This window comes from Equus caballus, chromosome 19 (assembly GCF_041296265.1).
Source record: "Equus caballus isolate H_3958 breed thoroughbred chromosome 19, TB-T2T, whole genome shotgun sequence".
NCBI lineage: Eukaryota > Metazoa > Chordata > Mammalia > Perissodactyla > Equidae > Equus > Equus caballus.
Genome location: NC_091702.1, coordinates 44,806,470 through 44,831,971, shown reverse-complemented (window position 1 = coordinate 44,831,971; position 25,502 = coordinate 44,806,470). Strand labels below are relative to the sequence as shown.

Below are 25,502 nucleotides of genomic sequence, written 5' to 3'. Positions count from 1 at the left end.
TTTCACACTTATTAGGATGGCTATTATTAAAAAAAAAAAGGAAAATAAATGTTGGCGAGTTCAGGAGAAACTGGAACCTTGGTGCATCGCTGTAGGATTGTAAAATGGTGCAGCCATTGTGGAAAACAGTTTGGTGGTTCCTCAAAAACTTAAACATAGGGGCCAGCTCCGTGGTTGAGTGGTTAAGTTCGTGCACTCCGTTGCGGCGGCCCAGGGTTCGGATCCTGGGCGCGGACATGGCACCGCTAGTCAGGCCACGTTGAGGCGGCGTCCCACATCCCACAACTAGAAGGACGTGCAACTAAGATATACAACTGTGTACAGGAGGGGTTTGGGGAGACAAAGCAGAAAAAAAAATAAAAACAAAAGATTGGCAACAGTTGTTAGCCCAGGTGCCAATCTTTAAAAAAACAAACAAACAAAAAAAAACTTAAACATAGAATTACCACCTGATCCAGCAATCCCACTCCTAGGTCTACATCCAAAAGAATGGAAAGCAGGGACTCCAGCAGATAGCTGTCCACCCACGTTCACAGCAGCATTATTCACAACAGCCAAAAGGTGGAAGCAACCCAAGTGTCCATCAACACATGAACGGATAAACAAAATGTGGTCTATACATACAACGGAATATTATTCAGCCTTAAAAAGGAAGGAAATTCTGACACATGTTACTACATGGGTGAACCCTGAAAACCTTACAGTAAGTGAAATAAGCTAGGCAGAAAAAGGACAAATATTACAGGATTTCACTTATATCAGGGATCTAAAATAGGCAAAGTCATAGAATAGAGGTTAGCGGGGGCTGGGGGAGGAAGGACTGGGGAGTAATCATTTAATGAGTTTCTATTTGGGGTGATGAAAAGTTTGCGGAAGTGGATGGTGGTCATGGGTGTACAGTATCGTGAATGTACTCAATGCCAATGAATTGTACCCTTAAAAATAGTTAAAATGGTAAGTTGTATGTTATGTATACTTTACCAAAATAAAAAATATATACATTTACTGAGCATCGACCACACAGAAGGTTAGGGGAAGCTGCTTCAAGGAGCATACTGCTTCCAAGAGAGCTGAACCATGTACATCAATCACCCCGATCCTGTGGAGTGTCGGGTGTGGGAAGTGGCCCAACAAGGCAGAGAGGGTGCCCTGGGAGTTTGGAGGGCGCAGGGCTGAGAGCAGAATCTTATTCTCCCGTCCCCGGCTGCTGCCGCCCTCTCTCCAGATCACAGCCCTTCCTCATCAGGGCCCTCCTGGCCTCAGTGCCTTCACCCCAGGAATGCTCCAAATGAGGGGGCTTTCAGGCCGGATGGCCAGGGGTGGGATATTCTGGGGAAGGCAGGAACCTTGCGGGCGTGGAGGGAAGGTGGCTGCCATCTCACCAGAAAGGCAGCCGCCTCCTCGGCTCAGCCGCTCTGGGCCGTGTTTTGAAACGCTGCTGCGGATGTAATGATTCTGGGTGGAGCACGTTCAGGAGCCAAATGAGTTTGTGTGAACAAAAGACTCGGCCCTCGATCTGGACTGTCCAGGGCTCTCGGGGAGTTTCATTTCCTTCCTTGTTCTTACCCTGAAAGGAGCAGCCCCAAGAAAAACCAGAGACGTTGAGAAGTGTTTGGACTTGAGATCGGATGATCAGATTTTTAAAAAAGGCTCCCCTGGAAGGGCCTCTAGGAATGAGAAGTATAAAGTTTATAAGGCGTATTATCCTCCCCTCCCTGCGACAGAGTCGGCTTTTGTCCAGAGAGCATCCTCTGGGGAGAAAGACAGACCTGCAGGACGAAGCGTGACCCAGGGAGGGCTGACCTGGAGCCCCGGAGTCTGGGGTCAGGCTTCCAGAACATGAATTGCCCGCGGTCTGGCCTTGGGGCGCCAAGCAGGGAGGGAGACTGCCCAGGCAGGAGAGAAAGATGATGGATCTTCATGTGACCTCGTGCTCCTCACTTTAAAAATAATTCTATAGGTTTAAATAAAAAAGGCCTCGAGAAAAAGCCCTAGGGTCGAAGGTCAGATGATTCCCATTCATGTGAGCAAGTAAACCGAAAGGCTTTCTGAGGGGGGCCCAGCTCGTTCTAGGGGAATCCACCTGGTGCCTCCGTTTTCTTTGCCTCTCTCATCCTTCGAAAAATAAACACCAGCAGAGGGGCTGAAGAGGAGGCTCTTTAACAAAAGGCACTTTTGAGAAAGAAGCTGAAGGGCAGCTCCTTGTGGCACCGGGAGGTGAAGTGGGGGACAGGGCAGGGGTGCGGGCCTCCTTGTTCCCCGCAGTGTCACCCTAACATCCACTAACACTCAGAGAGGAAGCCTGTGGCTGGGCTCCACCAAAGGAGGCCTGCCAGGTTAGCGAAACAATAAAAAGGCAAGGAAAAACATCCTGGTTCCGAGGAGGAAGGGGGAGAGCAGAGGGGGGCAGGAAGAGCTGGGCTGGTCCAGCAGCCTGGGCGAGCCTAATGAGATGTGGCCCTGGGCTTTAAACGGCCACTCCACACACCGGCGGCCGACTTTCATCAGGTCTGCGGTTAATTTATTCTACAGACCCGTGTGAAGTGGCCCAGGACTCTAAGGAAATCATAGAAACATCATTCGTCCAGAAAGTTTACAATGTTAGAAAATGTACACAGCGGAATGACGTTGGGGCACAGAGGGCCCCAGGGCCTGGATTGGGGAGGGAAGGGGCACAGGTGGGGTGTCACCGTGGGCCCACCAGGAGCCTGCCAGGGTGTATCAGTAAATTCTATTTAAAGAGATAAATTGAAAGTTCACTAGTAGGCTTTTAAAATTAAGATTGGGAAACCTGACACTCAATTCAAATACAACCAAAATTTTTTAAATCAGTTGTTTGCCATAGCCAGTTACGAAAAAGATAAAATAGAGGGAGAAGAAAGGAAGGGGGCCAAAAAGAGAAATAAAACAAAAGAGAGAAACTTGTAGAGGCAGGGAGAAATAAAGCTAGGGAGAATTAAGAAAGAAAAGACAGCCAGCAGAGTAAGGTAATTATGATTATCATTATAGCAGCCCAAACGTGTCCCAGTTCATCGTCATGGCAACCCCCTGAGGTGGGCATCATTCTTGTCCCTGCTGCTTTGATAAGGAAACTGAGGTGTCGAGAGAGTAAGTAAGTTGCCCAAGGTTACACAGCAAATAGCAGAATTGGACCCCAACCCAGGTCTGCCTGACTCCAAAGAAAGTCCAATTTAAAATCCAAAGAAATAGAGGAAGAACGAAGGATATGAAAGGAAGAAGCAAAACGAAGACAGAAAGCTTCAGAGAAACGGTAACACGTTCTGGAAGGCAAAGCAAGACAGGACAGAGGCAGACCTCCTGGGGGGGCTTCCAGGATGCCTCCCTGAGGACACCCGGATCCAAAGTGCAGTTTCATGACCCAAATGGGGAGATAACATCCTGCCATCATATGTAGCCCACTCTCAGAATGGAGTCACTGTACTGATAGGATTTAGAAGAAGGAAGGAACAGCGGGAGGGAGGATGGGAGGAAAGAGAGGAGGGAAGAGTCCATGGCGATTACATGTGAATAAGAAAAGGCAGCAAGACAAAGATACTTGAGGTTTTGAATGCGTGTCTGAGAGATTAATGGGACCCTAAAAGGAAAGAGAAGTCAGGTTTTGGGGGAGGGAGGGGTGACAAGTCTGCATTTATAACTGTTGTCTGTTGTGTTGAAAGTGAAGCATGAAAAACACGTGTGAATGTCTGGCAGGAGGCTGAAGGCAGAGGACTGGATTTCTGGAGAGACGAAAGGAAGTTCTGGGAGTCGCCCCCCCAGAGAAAATGGGTGAAGCCATGCTAAGCTTCCCCTCCAAGCCTCTGATCCTGCAGACCTCCCTAGCTAGAATGCCCTGCTCCCTTCCCTGGGCCTTCTGGCAAAATCTGACTCATTTCTCACGACCAGCTCAGAGGCCACCAATTCCAGGAAGCCTTCCCCAGACAGAACTCTCCCCCTCTTGCTACTGTTTCACCTTGTTATCCAGTTTTAACTTGATCACATTTCTATGTCCCTCATGAGAGACTGTAGCTCATAGGAGGTGCTCAAGAAACGTTCACTGAACTGAGCCGGAGGTAGAAGGCCAAGGGCAGACTGTGAAGAACATCCTATTTGGTGGGAGGGAGAGGTGATGGGAGAGTCATGGCAACGAGAGGCAGCTGTGAGGACGAAGAGATGGAGAACTGAAAAGGGCTGCTGAGATTTCCTAGAATGTCCTCCCTCTTTCTACCTCCTCCGCACCTTTCTGCTCATCCTCCCACATCGACCTTCTTCACGAAGCCCCGCTCACTTCGTGTAAGGATGATGCCCGACGAGTTCCAAAGGAAGCATTAAGGACTAACACGTACACGGCACACGCCGGTTTACAAAACCTGTCCACGTGGATTAATTCACTTCACCCCTACAACAACACTGTGAAGTGGGCACAACTGGTATTGCCATCTCTACTTTAAAGATATGGAAACAGGCTCAGAGACAAAACACCCCGTGCCCAAGGTCAGAGTCAGTTCATTGTATTATGACTCAAATTACTTGCTATGTCTACGTTTAAAAGTGCTTTCACGGTCATAATTATATTTGCTCCTCCTCAAAAGCCTTGTTAAGGAAGCAGGTTAAATATTATTACCTCCATTTTTAGCGTGAGAAGAGTAAGACCCAGAAATATTAGGCAGCTGCCCAATGCCACAGAGCTAGAAAGTGAAGGGGTTAAGATCAAAAGCCCTCTGACCCCATCAGAGCTCTTGAGCCACCACTGGCATCTCTCTTTCCTAACTCTGCCAGCGGCTACAGACAGCGGCACTCCGTGACCACAAGGCATGCCTACACCATAAATAATTCCTAACAAACCACAAGAATTCACCTACCCAATGAGTATGATTCTCTTCAAAGAGGTCTCATTAAGACCATACTTATTCTAACAAGGCTGTTATTGCTCAAGCTGTTTTCTAAAATTCTCTAATTTTCAATAGAGCCTGCAGAACATTCTCTTGAGTTTCCTGAATAATGACAAATTTTCATTCGTTAATAATGGGTTTGGATGAATTTGAAACAGACAAAAATTCAAAGCCCCATCTAGTGATTGATGCAGAAAATAGAGAGGGGTGACCCCACTTTGGATCCAGGAGGAGGTTTAACTGCAAAAAAAAAAAAAAAACCCACCAGTGCGTTGCTTGTGGCCCGCACACCAGCTCTGAAGGTGGCTCTCAACTCCTTCAGACACTTTTGAGGCATGTGTCAACAACCTCCAGAGGTTCTGAGCTGAAGAAGAAAACTCACTGGCCACAGATGTCCAAGTATGATTGATTTTTAAAGGCTTATTATTTGGAGTCACACCTCACACACGGTTCTTACTGAATCCTAATTGCTTTATGTGTGTTAATCTGGTCTCCTTAGATGATTACAGGTGAGAGCTGTGGCACTTAGTTTTTCTGACTTCAGATCTTCAAATCTTGTTCTTTCCTCTCTGCATCTGAAGCTAAGGATGGAGAGTTCTAAAAATACCAAGGGGAAAGGTTGGCACCTCCAAGGTGAGGGAGGACCAGGTAACAGAGGTCCTTGGAAGGTGGACATAAGCCCTTTGAATTCATAATTTGTCCCCTATGCAATAAGCCTGGAGGGAAGAGGGTGTTGTCATCAATACAATGGTCAGTATAAACAAGCATTGGTTTCAGGAGCATCGTCATGGCCAGCATTTACAGAGCTCTCCTGCCAGGCACAGAGCAATCTGCTTTACAGGGGATACATGACACTATGTTCCCCGAGCAGGGGCCTATTATAGCCCACTTGACAGATAAGAAACTGAAGGCAAAGAGAGGCTGAATAGTGTACCAATGCCCCACAGCTGGCAAGCGGGACTCCTGGGGTTTGAACTGAGGCTGTGTGACCCCCAAGCCAGGACCTGCCCAGGTCTGTGACTGCAAAGCCAACAGGGCTCTCATCCACATCCTGTCAAAAGATGATCCCAGAAAAAGTCTCACCACATGGCAGCAGCAAACATCCTGGTGGCCCCAGGGCCTACAGGAATGAAACTCGTCCCCAAGTAGAAGCTGTTTCCATCTCCGCCTACCGGCCAGGGAAGGAAAATGGAGTGGTTTTCAATACTAGCCTAACATGCAATAATCACTGGTCACAACCTTGCACAAAAACCAAAAAGTCCACCAGATTACAACCAGGCGTCTCTCCTTGTATGCTCACTCCTCCTGCCTCCAATGTGACTGTTTCAGGTCAGACTGCCCGGGATGGCATGGGGTCAGCTGGAGAGCTTGACCTTGGCCTCTGCCCTCTTCTCATCACCTGTCTTCCTCCCTGGTCTTCTTCTCCCAACTTATCCAAGACACTGAGCAGAGACTTGTCAAACTTACCAAATCCGTCTCCTTGCCTCCAGCAGCCTGACTCCCTCCCAGCGCAGAGAGGTGGGGGCTGCTGTTATTCAGGATCTCCAGGGGGGTCAGTCCCTCCTTTCAAGCCCCACCCCACCCCCGACAACACAGGAACAGGGAACACAGGCTTGGCTGCCCGCCACACCGTCTGACCTGCAAGCCTTCTTCAAACACTGCGACATGACGGGAAAGCACCATGAAGTTCAAGTACCCCCAAACTAAAATACAGTGCAAAATGAACGCATCCATTTTGAACAGCCTCTGTAGACTTAGCAGACGGTCTAGCCAGCTCTTTAAGAGGTCTTCTAACAGGAGCCCTAGATCATGTGGTGGTGTGGGCGCGGCGGCAGCACCACCTGGGCAGCGGGCAGCCACAGGCTGGACAGATGCTCCCTGGGCCGAGCGGCTGCGCTAGGTGTTAGGGAACAAAGATGGATAAAAACTAGTGCTTCTTCTCAAGGAGCTGGAGGTCTACAGGGGAACAGGCAGAGCTACCGTGAGGCCCTGTCCTCGTCCCTCACACAGATCCTGAGCTAAAAAGCCAGGTGTTGAGTCTCCTTACACTGAGCCAGCCTCAGGGAAGGCAGGAGGCGTTCAGAGGTGAAAGACGGGCACTCTCAGAAACGGAGCTCTTAGCATGGGATGGACCAACCCATCATTTCATGGAGGTCAGAGGGGGAAGCAATCTGCCCGAAGTCCCTCTGTGACTAAGTGGCAGAGCCAGAACTTGAAGCCAGACCTTCTGGATGGGCGTTCACCTCTAACCACTCCAGGTGACTGGAGCACCATTTCCACCAACTATAGCTCTAACCGTCATGATGATGGTTGTGAAACTGCTTCACTGGTTTCCAGAACCTTTCCAAGAATACCTATGTCTGTGAGCGGCAGCCACCCCATCACTCGGGTGGGAGCGTCTCGATTTGTCAGATAATCTCCCAATCTAAAGTGATCTCGCATCTTGCATCATGCCCTGAGCAAAGAGACCAAAAGTTTCTGAGCACAGAGTGAAATTTACTGACTCTGGCTGGAAATCAACCAGGGTCGATGAGGCAAAAGGGAGGGAGCCCCAGAACTAAATGGAGAGCCTTCTTTTTCCTCCTTGTTTTGGAAATAAGCCTTTCTATCATATAATGAATAACAATGGATCTTTTAAGGTTTGTTCTAACCCTGAGAGTCTAGGATGCTCTGAACATATTCCCAAATGTTCTTATAGACCCAAAACAAAAATCTAATTTTGCTCAGTACGCCACAACTTAAAGGATCAATTATTGCCAATGAAATGGCTCTGATTTAGAAAGATAGAAGGTCCCTGTGGCATTCTCTTGCCCCATCCCGCATTCTGCATTCCAGTTCCTTCTAAAATACTTCTGTTTCCCTTCTGCCTGCTCACTTTGCCAGAGCACTCTGCTCGGTCGCCTCCCTGCCCAGACGTAGTCATTCTCGACACAACCACAGTGGAGAGCGCACCTGACTGCTCTGGAGGAACCCACGACCTCAGCAGTGGCCACCAAGCTTCTTGCTCATCAGACACCCTGCAAAGTCAGTCACTCACAGAAGTATCCTCTCTTCAACCTGCCTCAGACCAGAGGCTAAGGTGGAGCTCCAGAAGCTTCCGGAAATGGGGTTAGCAAAGAGATGCTGTGATTGACCACTCCCCCCGCCCAACAACACCCAGAACACACACCCTATCAAAAGATATCTGGGTGAAAAAGAAAGGTAGGAGGGGGTGCTTTGTTTTCAACAAAATGCCTGGTGACAAACAGGGTATGGTGAGTCGACAAAATTGTACAGTGCTGGTGAAAGTATAATTTGGCACAATTCTAAGGGACTATTTGGTAGTATTGTGAAGAATTTTAAAATTTTCCACATCCAGGAATTAACACTAAGCAAATAATCAGAGACAAATACAACAACTGATGCACGAAGATGTTTCTCCAGCATTATTTATTATAGTGAAAAAGTGGAAATAATCTATATATCAAATAAAGAAATAGCCAAAAAATATATATATGGTATAATGGAACAGTATTCTCGATATTCATATGGATATACACGTGGATTGGAGATATACATATATATATATATATCTATATCTCCTATATATTACATATATTTTATATTATATAAAATAAATTTTATATTCCATATAAATAAGAAACAATAACAATTGCTAAGTTTTCAATATACTTCTAGTAGTTGGAATATAGGTGATATTTTATTTGTTGCTTTGACTTTTCTATAACTTCTAAATTGTGTACGAGAAACACATAAGACTTTTATAATTTTAAAAAATGTCATAATTTTTAAAAAGGCAAGATGACATGCAGCTTGGAAATACCACAAGGCTAGCACTTCATCCTGAGCCTGAGTCAGAATGTCAGCTCAAGGCCTCACTGCTGACTGATGGCAAGCCAGGCTTCTGTGGGCAGAGCATCCCTGGTCTGGCGGGGGAAGCAAACGTCAGAGAGGACGGGCCTCCTGCGTGAGGAGGGAGAAGCATCCTTACCCTCTGACAGCTCCTAGGCCAAGTGGGGAAGCAGGAACACAGTAAGCAAAAGGTGAACACTCCAGAGATGTATGTCCTAACCCTTGATTCCAGATCCTCCTGCCACAGCAGCACCCCAGCCCAGACACCCTGGACCAAACTCCACACCAGAGAGAGGATGCAGGCCTCTCTGCACCAATGGCAGCCCCTCTGCCTTCTCCCTCACCCAGAGAAGAAGAGTGTCCAGTCCATGGTCCTACTGCAGTGGGGGTAAAGTACGAGGAAGGTATTGGCTAGTTAACCCCATGTTTTGATGATCCAAGAACGTGAGGGCAGCTCAGTCAGAGAGGTTGCTATAAACATACATTCCTCTTTCCATCTCCGATTTTTGTATCTGGACCCATTTTCCCCTTTCGCAAGCATTTATTCAACAAATACCACGAGTGCTCACCATATTTCAGGCAACGAACTAGCCCTGGCTTCCCACCTTCACTTCCTCTTGTCTTCCCACAGTCTACTCTCCACCTCACTCCTCTGCTAAAATCCCTCCACAGCACCTGGAAGAAAACTGACCTCCTTAGGGAAGTCCTCATGGCCCTCCGTGAGCTGCCCACTATGGCATTCCTTCTCTTCAGTCATGAAACATGGACGCTCTGTCTGGCCTTAGGGCATCTGCAGTTGCTGTTCCCCCTGCCTGGAAGGCTGGTTCCACTATAGGCAGGGGGCCACCAGGCAGCTAGTCTCCGAGACAGGAAGGCGTTGGGCATGTGTAAACAACCGTCTGGTGTGGTTAGAAGTTGGGAGTGGACCACGAAGAGGCCAGAGAGCCAGCAGGGTCAGATCCTGCAGACCCCGTATTCCGGCACGGAGTCTGGATTTTACTCTAAGCACAATGCAAAGCCCTTGGAGGGTTTTCAGCCCCAGAGTGAGGTGACCTGAATTACATTTTAAGAAGATCACTCTGGCATCTACGAGCTCAGATTAGAGGGGGAGCATGAGCAGACACGGGGCAACAGAAAAGACCCGCGGAGTCCAAGAGGGCAGATTCGTGATATACTCTGGAAACAGAATCAGCTGGAGTCGCCAAAAAAAAAAAGGCGTAGAAGGTGAGGAAAGGGAAAGGAATGGAGGGTGGCTTCTAGGCTTCTCATTTAAGTAATGAGGTGGATCATGTTGCCAATTCCTGACAGGGGAAGAGTCAGGAGTCCTAACAAGCGTAGGGGGTGGCAGTCGAGGGTTCTGGTTCTCTCTGATTTCCCTCTTGTGTGTCACTGTTAAACTTTGCCCACAGAGGTCAGCATCTCCCACGTAGCACCCAAGCTTCTTCCTGCACTCTCAAAGAGTCCCTGAACTTCTCAGAATCAAATCCAATGGCCTTTCCTGGGTTCATTCTCCCCATCTTCCCCCCCACCTTTTTTTTTTTGAGGAAGATTGGCCCTGAGCTAACTGCTACCAATCCTCCTCTTTGCTGAGGAAGACTGGCCCTGAGCTAACATCCGTGCCCATCTTCCTCTGCCTTACATGCAGGACACCTGCCACAGCATGGCTTGCCAAGCGGTGCCACGTCTGCACCCAGGATCCGAACCTGCGAACCCCCAGCACCAAAGTGGAATGTGGGCACTTAACCACTGTGCCCCAGGGCTGGCCCCTCCCCATCTCCCTTTTAACTTGCATAGTACCCGGATGAGAGCACAGGTCCCCGCTGATACACGCTAACTCACGGGGACCTTCACAGACCATCGCATTTTATGCATAAACTGTGCTCTATATTCAAGTCATCTGTCAACCGTGGCCAGCCCCCTAACTGCCCAGCCTGCACTGCGCCTTCAGGCTGGGCTGGCTCCTTGGCTGGTGCGCCTCCTGCCCCACCGTCTACCCTGGGTGTTCAGAGTGGCTTCCTCTTCTCCCGTGGCTTCAGCTGCTATTGACGTTCACCCCTGCAGGCTGAAGCTGGCCTTGACTTCTCCCTAGTTCAGTTCCACATTCTCCGCGGTCTGCAGAATACTTCCACTGGGACGTGCTGCAGTGTTTACAGCGACAGCGCCTACCACCGAAGCAGCCTCTTCACCGGCAAACCAGTCCCTCTCCCTTCTCCCGTCATCCCCACAGCCAGGCCGGCACCGTCCTCCCGCCGTACTCCTTTAAACAGCCCTGGCAGTGCTCCCTTTCCATTTCCACAACCCCCATTCTAGCCCATGCCCTGTTTTCCGCCTTTTCCTCCCAATGCATGGATGCAATGCCTGCCAGCGCTCTGATATTTCTGAAATAACTACCAGGCTGCAGTAAGGGCAGATCTGCACGTGGTTCCTCCATGAGGCCCCGGCACCAAGAACAAATGAACACTGAACAAGCAAACTGATGCCTCCTTAAACCATCAGGGGCTCCTGTGTGCAGATGTGACCAGAACAAACGCCTTACACAGGCCTCGAAATCCCTCCACGACCTGCCCCAATCCTCTTTCCAGTCTTGACTTCCATGACTCCAGTTACTCTGGAGCCTGACTAGTGTGTCGAGTCCTCTCCCCCAGCCTGCCTGGCTGTTGACCACCTCCATTTAAAAAGTCTCGAGCTTTGGGGCTGGCCCCGTGACCGAGCAGTTAAGTTCGCGCGCTCCGCTGCAGGCGGCCCAGTGTTTCGTTGGTTCGAATCCTGGGCGCGGACATGACACTGCTCGTCGAACCACGCTGAGGCAGCGTCCCACATGCCACAACTAGAAGAACCCACAACAAAGAATATACAACTATGTACCGGGGGGCTTTGGGGAGAAAAAGGAAAAAATAAAATCTTAAAAAAAAAAAAAAAAAAAAAAAAAAGTCTCGAGCTTTTCAGTATTTGGGATTTTGTTGATGTCAGTACCCTCCCCACCTCTCTGCCTATCCACGTCCTAGTCAGCTCCTTCCTTCTCCCTGCAGTCTCCCCGGACTACGGGCACCCAGCTTCTCTCCACCTCTGCACGCTGCAGCCCATCTCCATCCAGACCATTCCTTAGGTCGGCATGACCTTCTCATGACATTTTTTCAGTGATAAATCACTAAGGCATCATTATTTCACTTTTTGCAGTTTTGATGTTTGTGCTCCAACGAGACGGCATGTTCCCTGGGGGCATCGCAGACGTGCCCCGCAACCTCGGTTATCACCTGGCACAGCTCCTCACACCTAGAAAGGGCTCCGCAAATATTTCCTAATTTACAAATCAGTCAAACGAGACACCGACTGAGACATGTGCCACACTCCAGCAAAAGAAGAGGGAAAAGACAGGACAGAAATATCTTTGTTTTTGTCTACACAAGATGAATGTGAGCGGGTAGAACAGGACATAGATGTTAAAAAGAAAACAACTTTCCAGAATCTGAATGGGGTACCATTGAATCTCTCCTCCTACTGAATAGTTATTCATAACAACTGCCTCATAATATCAGCCATGTCCCCAGGAGACAGCCCATTAAGAATGTCACCAACACATTTCAGTTTCGTTGATAATTAATGTGGCTACCTCTGTCATCAATAACCTATGGATTGGCATATAAATAGGATATAATTCACAACTGCTATATAAAATACCATTTTATACATGTGTGAAGACGTGTGCTCTTGTCTTCTTCTTTTACATCTCTGCTTTGCAGGTTGTCCCATTACCACTGCCATCTCTTCATCCTGTCCCTCATCCCAATCCTAGTCCCTAAAAAAGGACAAAAGCAAGGGATCAAGGAAGAGAGGAAGATCAACGATGAGGTGGAGAGAATCTTAGGGATCTAGAACAACTCTCGCCTCATTTTGCAGATGAGAAAAATGAGGTTGCAGGGCCGGCCCCGTGGTGTACTGGTTAAGTTCAACGCGCTCCACTTTGGCGGCCCAGGTTCACGGGTTCGGATCCTGGGCACGGACATACACCACTTGTCAGCCACACTGTAGCGGCAACCCACATACAAAACAGAGGAACACTGGCACAGATGTTAGCTCAGGGACAATCTTCCTCAAGCGAAAAAAGAAGAAGATTGGCAGTAGATGTTAGCTCAGGGTAAATCTTCCTCACAAAAAAATGAAAATAAAAAAAAATTTTTGAATGAGGATGCATGATATTGTGGAAAGAGCAAATGAATTTGGGCAAAATCGACTTAAATTCTGCCTCCTCCATTTGCTGTGTCATCTAACCTCGCCAGGCTTCAGTTTCCACGACTGCAAAGGAGAAATAACACCACTCACGGGACTATCTTGAGGGTTAAATGGGATGAGGAATTCGAAAGCGCCGATGACACACAGGCGCTCAAAGGCTACAAGTCCAGAGAGGGATCCAAACTAATGTCCTTCCCTGCTGCTTTCCTAGGATTCTTAGAAGGGAGGGCCATTTGAAACACCCAAAACTTCCCATTCACAAGAAGGGGGCTGGTGGCAAAGGGAAGCCACTGAAGGAGGCAATAAGTGGCCAAGGAAACTGCAACTGCCATCTGCTCTTTGCTTGCTTTCTGAGCATGTCTGTGACAAGTCAACTCCAAGAACACTGTCTGCAGCCAGCTGGGCAGGGCTGCTGGCAGGCAGAGGGGATCACTGGGAGGGCAAAGGCTCCGTCCCCACTCTCCAGGACTCAGCAGGCAGTAACCGCCCAGCTGGGCATCACACACCTTTCATTCTCCCTACCCACACCATTCAGTTCTCGGGCAGAAAATACCAGTTCAGCCTTTGCACAACCCATCGAAGGAAGCAATAAAAGGGTTCTTGCAAGGTAAAAGGATGTGGCTTTTAAACACCCACGCACACACCATGGAGAGTCCCTCTCCCCACATCCCTCCTTCTATTTGGGGTACCCTCCATCAAAGCAAGAGGGCTTCTCAGGAATCCCCACCCCCACCACCCCCAGCCTCAGGCAGGAAAGAGGCGACACACTCCTGGAGGAAAGCCCCTCTGCCTTCCCTGTGGGGCTGCCTCCTGCCCAGCCCAGGTCCTCCCTGCACAGGGCAACGGCTGTCCCAGGCTAAAGCTAAATGATGAAGTTGGCCCACACAGTTGCAGCAATTCTGGGCACAGCTATGTAACAGCCCAGAAGGGGCTGGGCTCCCAGCGCTTCCCTTCCTCTAGGGAGCTGCATTTTTCTAAGATTATTATTCCTTGGGCCAGCTGCTCAGCCACTCAACGTCATTTCCCCTTTGGGTGGGAAAGTTCTTTCCTTCTGCATTGATTTTCATTATGACTTGAGCCTTTCTTTCCCCTCTCATCTGCAGGTCTCACAATTAAAGCACAGCCGATGGATCTCAAAAATCAAGGTGGATAAACTGAAGCACTCAGCTTAGAACTGTGGCTCAGAAGCCCTGAAATGTTTAAAGCACGGGCGCACACGCGCGCGCACACACACACACCCCCCACAAGAAAAAGAAAACCTCCAGGACTCAGCATGCTGTCTCTTCCACTGGCTGAAACACCAGCAACAGACTTCAGCTGACCAGCCAGCAGGGTGATAGGTGGGCACAAAACTTTCACTATGGCTATAAAAATGGGGGGCTGGTGTCCAGGGACTTGCAGCCTAATGCAGGCAAACAGCCCACAGATGGAATACAAGCACGCTTACTCAACAGTAAGAACCTTCAACTCTGCCAAGAGGAAAAGGGCTAGAAATGGCCCCAGGGGAGAAAAGGACATCTCTGGTCCCTGCTGTTGACACCTGTGTGTTTGGAAGCCCTAGCTATGAGGACTGGCACTGACCACCAGCTTCCCCAAAGCAGAAGAGGTGGCAGGCAGTGTCCCCATCCATCAGATGAAGCACATTATTTGTAAGACTCAGGGCTCATTGCCCGCAGGAGCGAGCACATCCCCAAAGACAAAAACAGTGGTGCAGAGCCTGGATGGCCACCTGTCAGGGGTTCAGAGAGGGCAGACGTCCACGTGGGACGCAGTGTGGACCAGAGGGCCGGCCTCTGGATGCCCTTTCAGAGTTGAAATGTTGCTGCCTTAGGAAATAACCGATTGTACCTTGTGATACATAGTGGCCAATCAAAGCAGGCCCAAAGAAAATTCTCAGAGGTTATTAGGAAACTGGGACTCATTGAAATCCCTTAATGCTGGCTTTCTTGTTAGTTGTTTCTTTTTCCCCCTAAGTGACAATGTTTGAGCCACCACCAGAAAACAAGCACAGGTTATGCCTGGATCCTCAGCCATGTGAGTAGCTTCTAGGAGTTTTCAACAAGTCATCAATTTCCTCTCTTCTAATCTCACCTCTCTAACATCCCACCTGAGATCCAGCCTTCACTCAGCTGGAGAGCATATGCTCCTTGGGCACCAGGAGAGACCCTCCGGGTAAGAGAAGTTTTGGGCTCCGGCTCCTGCCTACCTGTTCCCTGGGACTCTCACACGACTCCTCCAGAGCCCCGTGCACCTGAAGCCCCCAGCGCTCCATCCTCCCCAAATGAATCAAACTGGGAGGGTTGCAAAGCCGAGACTAGTAGGATTACCTGCACACCTGTGAGGAAGCGTGCGTCACTTACAGCAGAGGGGGGTCCTGACTAGCAATACTTACCTGCTGAGTCCCCTAAGCCAGTTGCCTCCACTGTCCCTGTCTCTGTCACACCCAGCTCTCTGTGATGTGTGGGGATTCCCAGCCATAAGGGAAGGAAGGAGACTCACGCACCAGCATCAGCCAGCGCCCTTGAAAGTCAGCATCCCTCCCCGCCAGCCCCTAACAAGATCAGGGCGCCACAGCTAAGAAAGCCTGACAACCAGCCAGAGAAAGCTGCCTTCAGTTCCCGGGTGTCCCCTCTGAAGTGGCCTTAATCCCCTGCACTCCACTTTCCATTTAGAAAACTCACAAAACCCCACACAGTTCCTTAGTTATTTTTCTAGTGAGAGAAAGCCAGGAAATGTTCGCTTTTATATTCTTGATTCCTTCCCGTGGAACTTAAAACAATGCACGTCGTAAGTCATCTACAGTCAGTGACTGCGGGTGTGTCTGGGGTCTTCGGAAGCTTCTTTCTCCTCTCCTTTCCCTTACTGTTCCTCAGTTTCTCAATCTTGCACCAGTGATTTAGAAACTCACAAGGACAAGGCATTTCGCAATGAAGGGAATACTAGTGAATACAGGGTTGAGTTTTCACTGGAGGATCTGATTATTTCTTTTTAAAACTTTTTTCTTATTTAATTTATTTAACCACTAGGTTCAATGAAGCAAGCTAACTGCTATACCAGAAAGTTTGTGCGACGTGAGGAACTTAAAGGATGCGTCCACTAGGAAGATGCAATCTTCTCAAGCTCCCCATCTAAACTCCAAATCAATACGTGGTGTTGCAAGCAACCTCGCTTGTCCGGGGCCACCCTGAAAGAGCGCATGCCCTCACAGGAAGGCAGTGGCTAACACCACCACGTTGCTGACTTTGTTCAAAGCTCTTTTCACTTATTTTTACTTTCATTTTGTCACATCATCACTAGGAGGCTAGGAGGAACAACGATCATGACTTCCATTTCACAGATGGACAAACCGAGATCAAAAGAGGTGACATTCCCAAGTCACAGTGGTATTATGGATGGAATTCCACTCAGTCCTTAGCATTTCTTCCAGACCTAAAGAAGGAACTGGATAAAAAAGTCCAGAGGAGAGAGCACAGGTCCCCCTCTGAGCGGGACAGGCAGTGGCTATTATGCAGCAGCAACTCTCTGGGAAACGAAAGAGGAGGAAAAGGCTCAGGGACAGTCCTGTGTCCGCGTTTGCCTGCCTCGAAGGAGTTCGACCTTGCCACCCTCACCCTACCGCGTCGCCCCAGTCCGTGCTTTTCGAGTGAACCAGTAGTGTTTTGTTTCCCACCACATCCTTTGTCCTGTACAACCTCCTGAGGGTTGAGAACCCTTTAGAAATCAGTTATTTATATTTGAAAGTCAGCCTCTGTACCCAGAGAGGCCATTTCTCTATCTATAGGAAAAGAATGGAATTGGGGAAAGGTCGGGCCGGATGTGATCACCTCCGAGATGGGAGAGGCGCTTTGGAGGCTCTGGGGTTTTTTTTCTTTCCTTTTTTTTTTTTTTAAGGGAGATGTGCGGGGAGGGGCGGGGTACACGACGGGAGCTAAGTTTTCTTCCAAGGGTTAGGGGCAGAACAGAACAGTCACACCCCCCGGTCCGGCCACGAGGGAAAGCGTGTAGGAAACCCACTCTCCCCGCCCGCCCGCCGGCGCGCTGCCCCCGCTCCAGCCCCTGGGGCCCCACCGCGCGGCACGGTGCGCGGAGCCCCGGCCGGCCGGGGTCGAGCCGCGCGCGGGGGCCTAGGGCGGGGAGGCGGCGCCCGGGGCCCGGCTACACTCACCCGCGCTCGCGCCTGGGGGGGCCGGGCCCGAGGGTCCCCGCCGTGTCGCGGCGTCCTGCCCCGGGTCCGGCCGGCGGGGGCCGGGCGGCGTGGGCGGCGGCGGCTCGCGCTCGGGGCCCGCATCGGGCGTCCCCTGCAGCCCCGCGCCGGCGAGGGGCGTCCCGCTCGGCGCGCCGGGGGCCGGGGCGGCGGGCGGCAGCAGCAGCAGCAGCGGCGGCAGCAGCAGCAGCAGCAGGAGCGGCGGCGGCCCCCGCGAGGCGCGCGGCGAGGCCATGGTGGCGGCGCCCGCGCTCACATGCCCGGCGCGCGGGGCGGCCGCGGGCCGAGGGACGCGGGCGGCGGGCGCCGCGCGGGGCCGGGGAAGTGAGCGGAGTGGCGCCGCGAGCGCGGTCCCCGCCTCAAAAGTTGTGGGAGCCGCGGGAGGGCGGCCGGGGGCCGGGCGGGCGGCGGAGGCGGCCCCGGCGACGCTCCATGCTAATTAGCCCGGGCGGGTCGCGGGGCGGGCGGCTCCTCCTCGGGTTGACATCACCGGGCGAGCGCGGCCGGCCCGGGGGCGGGGAGAGGGCAGGAAGGGGGCGGGGGCGGCCGGCTGGGGACCACGGGGTGAGGTCCGCAGAGCCGGCCAACTTCGGCTGCACGCGCACGCACACAGACACACAGCCCGAGTCTTCCGAATCGGGAACCAGAATTTCCTAACTCCTTAAATACCCCATCAGTCAGTGATCGGTGAAAAGCAGGTACTGGGAAACGTGATTAGCACTGGCTGGATTGTACAAAGTGCTTTGCTATGCGGGAGGAGGGGAACCTGGTCCCCTGCTCCTCACACCGCGTGGTGGTTGTCCCTTCCTCATTTGAAGGGGCCCGTAGCGTCGCCACCACCACTGCTCCTCCAGGCCCCAGGGCTGGTGCTAGTTCGCTGTTGCCAAGGCTAGCGCCTCACCCTGGGGCCGAGGTAGGAGTCATCTTCTTCCCCCCGCGCCTTCGCCTGGATTCCATCCCCTGCCTCTGGCTCACGCCAGAGTTCTGCAGAAATGTCACGGCCAGGACACCCAAACAGGCCGCAGGAAAAAGAAAACTGTGAATTCAGGCTGGGCTCCGCAAACTCATCTTCAGAAAAAAGGCCGCAGACGGCAAATTAAACAAAAGGACACACAAAGATCACTGAATTTTAAAGAAAAGCTTCATGGGAGCGATTCAAAGATTTAGTGTAAACAAATTTTCCTGGTAAATAAAGTTCCATTTGTGTCCACATCCCCTCCCTTCCCAGTAAATAAAGGATAAAATGTCTAACATTTAGGAGGGCAAGTCTCTTCATTTCCAGGTGAAGAAAGAGGGGCTCAAAATGGGAAAATAACTTGCTCAACATTCTGAAGCTGGACTCAAAGATTGTGATTTATCTCGGAGTGACCATGTAGCACCATTAATTCTGGTCCTATAATTCAGAATTGGCAATAATCCAGACAATGTCTCCACTGAAATGAACGCTGGAGCTCCTTGAGGATCTCATCAGTTCTGTTGGGGACCCTGTCTGACCACCAGACGCTCAGGCAACTGAGGATGGACTTCTGTTTCAGGCCTGTCTCTCCACTCTGTTTCCCTCTTTTCTGTTGCTCTTCTCTGTTGCTGTCTGCAGAGCTCCATCACCCACCTCCAGGGGAATGAGCAGATCATGGTGAGCAGGGCAGCTGCAGATGGACCCAGGCCCACTTTCTGGTGACTCAGTCCAAGTGAGTCACTAGGCAGAAAACCCAAAGGTTGCTCTGTATAAACAAGCTCACCTTAAACAACGAGGAGTAGCGATTTTTTTTTTTTTTTTAAAGATTTTATTTTTTCCTTTTTCTCCCCAAAGCCCCCCGGTACACAGTTGTGTATTCTCCGCTGTGGGTTCCTCTAGCTGTGGCATGTGGGACGCCGCCTCAGCATGGTCCGATGAGCAGTGCCATGTCCGCGCCCAGGATTCGAACCGACGAAACACTGGGCCGCCTGCAGCGGAGCACGCGAACTTAACCACTCGGCCACGGGGCCAGCCCCGAGGAGTAGCGATTTTGTTTTGTTTTTAAAGAACCACAAAACAAACCCAACTTTCCAGGGCTCTCACATGGAATTTCCAGGTCTTTCCAAGAAAGTGCCAGAGAAGGATCTCCCCGTAAGTAACTTGGTTTGCTCTCACGGCCCCAGCTCAGCCTCTCAGGATCCTGTTCTCACATTAACAGGCAGGACTGCCCAGCTGTCCAGACACAGACAGACGAGTCCCAACAAGCCAAGACCCTGTGCTGAGAGGTTCTAGTCACTGCTGCTCCCTCCCTTCCTTAGAGAATGTTTCACATAGCACAGGTCGCCCTCCCAGGCAAACAGTAACATCTAAGTGTCTGATGGCCCTTACAGGCTGCTCTTGTGGACTCAGAGATCCCACTAGAGAATCTGCCTTCGTTACCAAGGCCCAAGGAGCAAACACGCACCTGCCATGTGGCCCTCCCCTTAAGGCACCACAGACTCCTCTCTCTCTAATCTCCTCTCTGCCTTCCAAGAGAAATGACCAAGGTCAGCCAGCGGGGGAGGGCTTAACCAGTGGAGGAGGAGGGGGAGACACAGGAGAACCTGGAAAGGCTGACCACAGGGCAGATGGACCCCAGCACTTTTTCATCTCCTCCTAGGACAGAACAAGAGAAAACAGCAGAGAGCTGGAGGCAGAGAGAGCCTTGGAAAAAGTGGTCAGCTTGGTCTTAGAGCCCTTGCTTCCTCTCCTGACTTTACCACCGTTTGTGTGATCTGGGCCTCAGTTTCCTCATCAGTAAAACAAAGATGGTCCTAGATGATTGCTAAGGAGTGCGCCAGCTCTGCTGCTTTAGGGTTCAGCAAAAGCCTCTGACACAGCAGCAACGAGGTATGAAACAGGTGTCTCAGGACATGTAAAGTGTTTCCTTCCCAGGAGTATAAAAATCTAGACAAGATTTTTGATCATCTCAGATGGCTTAGAAGGGGCCCTATCTGGTGCCGGGGGATAAATCAGATGACGTCTCAGATCCATTCTAGCCCTGGGAGGCTTTTGATCTAGAAGGAAACACGTGGGAAGGCAGCTCAGACCAAATTCCTGGACTGAATGAGTTACGAGTCAGGCATTCCCAACCTCTCCAGAGGTGGGAGTGGGGACACTCCAAAGCCTTGACAGTGAAACAGCATTGAGCCCAGTGTCTCCACCACCAAATGCTGTATGTAGTCAGAGCTTTTGCAGGGGCTTTCCTGTCTCTACTTAATTTGTTAGATTAGGTTTAGGCCAGGCTGCAGTAACAAATAGGCCTCCAAATGCAGCAGCTTTGCGTGATAGATGTTTTCTTCTTCTTGTTCACTCAACAGCCTTAGGCAGTGATGTTCAGGTGGGTGGGATGGCTCTTCTCCACCCAGTCTTTCAGGGACCCAAACCCTGGCAGCTCTACTGTTCTCTACTGTACGGCTTCCAAAGTTGCCCTTGGAATTGACCCCCCAATCAGCCAGAGGTGAAAAGAACATGGAGACGTGAGCATGAGAGGTTTAAATGGGCCAGGACTGAAAGTGACATGTTCCACTTCCTCTTACATCCCACTGGAGAGGACATGGTCACATGGCTCACCAAACTGCAAAGGAGTCTGGGAAATATAGTCTAGCCATATAGGCAACGAAGGGGAGAAGGGATTTGCGTCAACAGCTAGCAGTGTCAGCTCAACACTCAATATCAGTAGGCAGGGAAAGGAAAGTGTGGCGAGGGAGAGTCATCTCTCTGGCCTCAGTTGCCTCCTTTGTAAAACAAGGGTGTTGAATCAGATGATCTCTCAGGGCCCATCTGCGCTGACATTCAGTGGTTCCAAGAGGTGATGAAATGTCCTTCTGCACCAAAGTAAACAAGCCCGCAGGCTCCTGCTGCAGTGCGTCCTCCGCCCGAGTCCTCCTCCTCTGCCAATTGGTCTGGCTGGTGGACCCCATGGAGAGCGCCTTGGGTTCTCTCCAAGTTCTGTTCCTGAGCTGTTCTCACTCCTGGGCCAAGTCAACTGATCTCTGTTGACCTCAGTCTCCCCAGCTGTACAGTGGGGAGAAAAATCCTCACCCTTCGCTCCCTCCCGGGGTTGGTCTGAGGATATGATGAGATCACTGTCCGGAAGGCACCAGCTCTTCTGACTGAAGTGCGGCACACGATGCTCTTATTGGAACCAGAGCCTTTAATAACACTGCATTCTGAACAGGCCCTGCTTGTGCCCAGTTCCTGAGGACAGTGCCTCTGTAGGATCTGTGGCAGGGTGGGGTGGCATTGCCATGGCTGGAATACAGAGGTGACTACACAGCAGTAATATCACAGGACAAGGGTCCCTGAGGGCTGAGAGATCAGTCAATAGACACCTGGGCTGAGCCTCATCTGGGGGCGGCGAGCTGGACCCAGGCATCACTGTCTCCTCTGGATTGCTCTTCTGCTCTGTGCTCACCACCTCGTTACACCCTGGGTCTGTTTACTTATCCTCTCATCGGCTTGTCCCTCCCACCCCAAATCTTTGAGCTGCTTTTGGGAAGTTCTGTGCCTTATTCATGTTTGTATCCCCAGAACCCAGTGTAGTACTTTCCTTTATTTAGTCATTCAACAAATATTTACTAAGTGACTACTCTGTGCCTGGGACTGTGCTGGGTATTGGGTGAGTCTCAGACCTCCTAGAACCTAAAGGTTTAGAGGAGACAGATAGTCATCAAAAGAACATAAATGTAAACTTGTCACTGTGGAAAGAGCTGTGAAGGAGAGAACTCAGGAAGAGGTTTTGGGTTTTCCTGTAAACATGAGATTGAGCTACAATCTGAAAACTTTGTAAGCCATTAATATATAGGCTGTTAATCTGGCAAAGGGGAGTGGGGGGGGCGGGTGGTGGGCAGGAAGCAAGCCAAGGAACACCAAGGATGGCTGGCAACCACCAGAAATTAGGAAGAGGCAGGGAAGGATTCTCTCTCAGAGAGAGAGAGAATGTGCAAAAGCCCTGAGGCGGGAGGGATTGGAATAAATGTAAAGCCAATGTGGCTGGAGCACAGAGAGCAAGGAAGAGCATGGAGGGAAGTGAGGCTGAAGACTTGGATGGCAACTAGATCAGGCAGACCCTAACAGCCCATTTGAAAGATTTTTGCTTTACCTTAAGCATTTAGAGAAGTCATTTTAATGTGTAAGTTGGGGAGGAGCCTGAGGTGGGAGTGAAGAAGAGAAAGGGGTGGGAGTGACATGATTTGCAATTGGAAATCATCATTCCAGCTGTGATAAGGGGAATCATTTAGAAAGAAACAAGAACTGATGCCTGACTCTTGGAGTCCAAGGAAGAAATTATAATTCTTGGACAAAGATGATAGATACGAGTTCAGAGAAGAATATGGATTTGAGATTGTAGGAGGTGAAATCGACAAGGTACGTTGATGGGTTTGGATGATGAGGGAGAGGTCAAAGACTTCCTAAGTTCCTAGCTTTCATCACTGGATGGATGGCGGTACCATTCCCAGGGAGAGAGAACAGTGGATGAGAACTAGATGTTTGAGGTCAAGATCATTAATTTTGTTTGAGACTTGGGTCTGGAGTGACTTTGAGACGGTCGAGTGGCAATGTCAAGGGTGCATGTAGATCTGCAGCCTTGAGCTGAGAGGAGAGGTCCAAGATCTGCAAACAAGGGGATGAGATCACCTCGGGAAGAGAGTGCTGTGCTAAGTGGAGAGAGCCTCGGAAGGAGCCCAGAGGACACGACATGCAAAGGCTGAGGAGAGGAGACCGAGCCAGAAAGGAGACTGGGAAGGAGCCAGAGCGATGTGGGAGGACATCCAGGGGAAAGTTATGTCACTGGAGCAAAGGGAAGGAGGTTGCAATTAACATTGTGTCACGCTGCGGAAAGGTCAAGTAAGGTGAAGACCGAAAATACCCTTTGGTTTTAATGACATGGAAGTCACTGGTGACCAAAATAAGAAAGGTTTCAATGGAGTCATGGGAGCAGAAGTGACAATGGAGTGAGTTGGGAGGAGTGGGATGTGAAGAAACCAAGCTGGTCACAATAACTTTTCAAGAGATCTTGGCTCTGAAGGGGAAGTGTGAGTTAGGAAAGTAACTACAGGAGAATGAAGAAGTAAGGGGGCTTTTCTTGTTTTTAGTGGGAGAATTTGAACATGGAAAGGGTCTCCTTGAGAAAATCAAAAGTCTGAGGAAGAGAAAAGATGGTTGACCGGATAAGGTTTCTGAGCAGCGGGAGGAGATGGAAGCCATAGTCCAGATGGAGGAACCGGCCTCCGGAGGAGGGAAAGAAGGAAGGGTGGCACAGCGAAGGGGCCTGGATTTCTGTCTGAGGACTTCAATTTTCTTTGTAAAATAGCAATGACAAGGCTGTTTGCTAAGAGTGGAGGGACTGAAGGGGTGGGGCCTGAGGGATTTGAAATTTTGAGAAACATGAATATATTCCTTTCCTGGGGCTGCAGTAACAAAGTACCACAAACTCAGTAGCTTAGAGCAAGAGAAGTTTGTCCCCTCACAGACCAGAGGCTGGAAATCCAAAATCAAGGTGTCGGTTCTCTCTGAAGGCTCTGAGAGAGAATCCTTCCCCTCCTCTTCCTAATTTCTGGTGGTTGCCGGCCATCCTTGGTGCTCCTTGGCTTGTAGACGCCTCCCCACAGTGTCTCCATCAGCACGTGGCCTTCTTCCTTCTGCTGTGTCTGCGTCTTCACACGGACTTCTCACACGGGCCCCAGTCCCTGGATTTAGGGCTCAGCCTAATTTAGTACGATCTCATTTTAGCTTGATTACATCTGCAAGGACCTTTTCAAATAAAGTTGCATGCCCAGCTACCAGGGGTTAGGACCTGAACATGTCTTTTTTGCGAACACAATTCTACCCACTGCAATGAAGAAGTTAGCAAGGGTTGTAGAGAGTGAGAGCAATGTGCCGGAATGACCAGCCCTGTCAAGGGCTTGTAGAGATTCGTGGAGAGGCTCCAGCAGCCCCAGCTGTTCCCAGCCTGCTCCTCTCTGCTGACCAGCACCCAGCATCCTTGGCCTGAGTTGGGGCCCCTCAGCCCCCTCCCACTTCGGGGTAGATTCCCTCCCCCAGGAACAAAGACTTCTGACCTCTCTTGACCCCTCCTCCCTTCCCATCTCAGTCTCGGTCTCTGCATCCCACTCACTCCTTTCCTCTGCCCAGTAAGACATCAGGTACTCCTGCAGACAGAAGCTGCGGCGCTGGCCTCGCCAGCACCAGGGCTATAACAGAAGAGAGAGAATTCAAGGCCTCCATGGGGCACTCGCTCCGCTTGCACTGTTTTGTTCAGGGCTCCAGGAAGACGCATGCCTTGGGATTTTGACAAAACGAGGAATAAACCCACCTCCCTATTTTTGACTGTCCCCTTCCTGGAATGTCAGGAATGGTTTCATTTTGTCCAGGCTGAGCTGGGCTGCTCACTGGAGCCCAAGCCTCGGGAGCCGCTGCTGCTTCTCCGCTAGAGTCCTGGAGTCCTGGCTGGTGCAGGCCTCCAGGGACACTCGCCTGGAGGGCCAAGGTGGGAATGTAAACACGGCAATCCCTCTGCAAAGGGGCTGGGAGCTTCTCCAGGGAGGAAGCCTTGCTCATGGCTTGGCCAGGCTCCCAAGCATCATGTATAGCAACCCTGAGTTCCAACTTAGACCGCTTGGGGTGGGTCCTCGAATGACCTTCCGCTTCTTGTCTGCCCATCTGAGAGGACCATTCCATTCCAAACAACATTCCTCCGATAAAATCGGTTACACACTGTAAACGTCAATAAGCCAGGAACATTCTCCGACGCAACAGGATTCTGATAAAGCGGTCTTATTTTGTAATAGCTTCCAGCGTGAAAAATCCTCCCCAGAGCAGGCAGGGAAATTCCTGGAATGCCAGGACACTGCGCAAAGTGGCTGGGGCCCTAGGGAAGGAGCAGAAACCCCAGAGGTGAAGTTCCCACTGTGGGCAGAGAGGCTGGATTTGGGGGCATTGTTTCATTCCATCAACCAGTCAGCACATATTAGATGACACTTCCCGAGCGCCAGGGCCTGATCCAGAGTCATTGGAAGGCAATGTCTTCATGTGACTGCAGAACAACCCTGCCTTTCAAAAAGCAGTGATAACACGCTCCCCTCACTCCTGGTCCAGGTTAGCTATCTGGCATCATGTCCACACCTTCACCTCTGAGCCGACCCCCACCCCCCATCCTCCTTGCTGCTCCTTTCTGCCTCATTCTGTGATGCTGGGGATTTTCATCTTCCTCTACACCCCATTGGGCCTTCTAGTCTTTTGGCTTTTCTCTCTGTCACTTTCTGTCCACAGGGTCTCCTCCGTGGGGTCATTTCTGGGTATCTCAGTCTCTCCTTGTCTTCATGACTTG

At 50.6% G+C, this 25,502-nt stretch overlaps 1 protein-coding gene across 2 annotated transcripts in view; it reads right to left on the bottom strand.

Moving 5' to 3' along the window:
- HEG1 (heart development protein with EGF like domains 1) overlaps nucleotides 1-17,551 on the bottom strand; it is an 85,851-nt gene extending 68,300 nt beyond the window's left edge. Inside the window, exon 1 of one of the 2 annotated variants that reach the window (XM_023623607.2) lies at nucleotides 17,137-17,551. In XM_023623607.2, the coding sequence (XP_023479375.2) occupies nucleotides 17,137-17,410 (274 nt within the window). In that variant the 5' untranslated portion in view covers nucleotides 17,411-17,551. The remainder of the gene's footprint in view (nucleotides 1-17,136) is intronic. The other variant, XM_023623608.2, reaches the window with a different exon arrangement.
- Nucleotides 17,552-25,502: the final 7,951 nt, after the last annotated feature.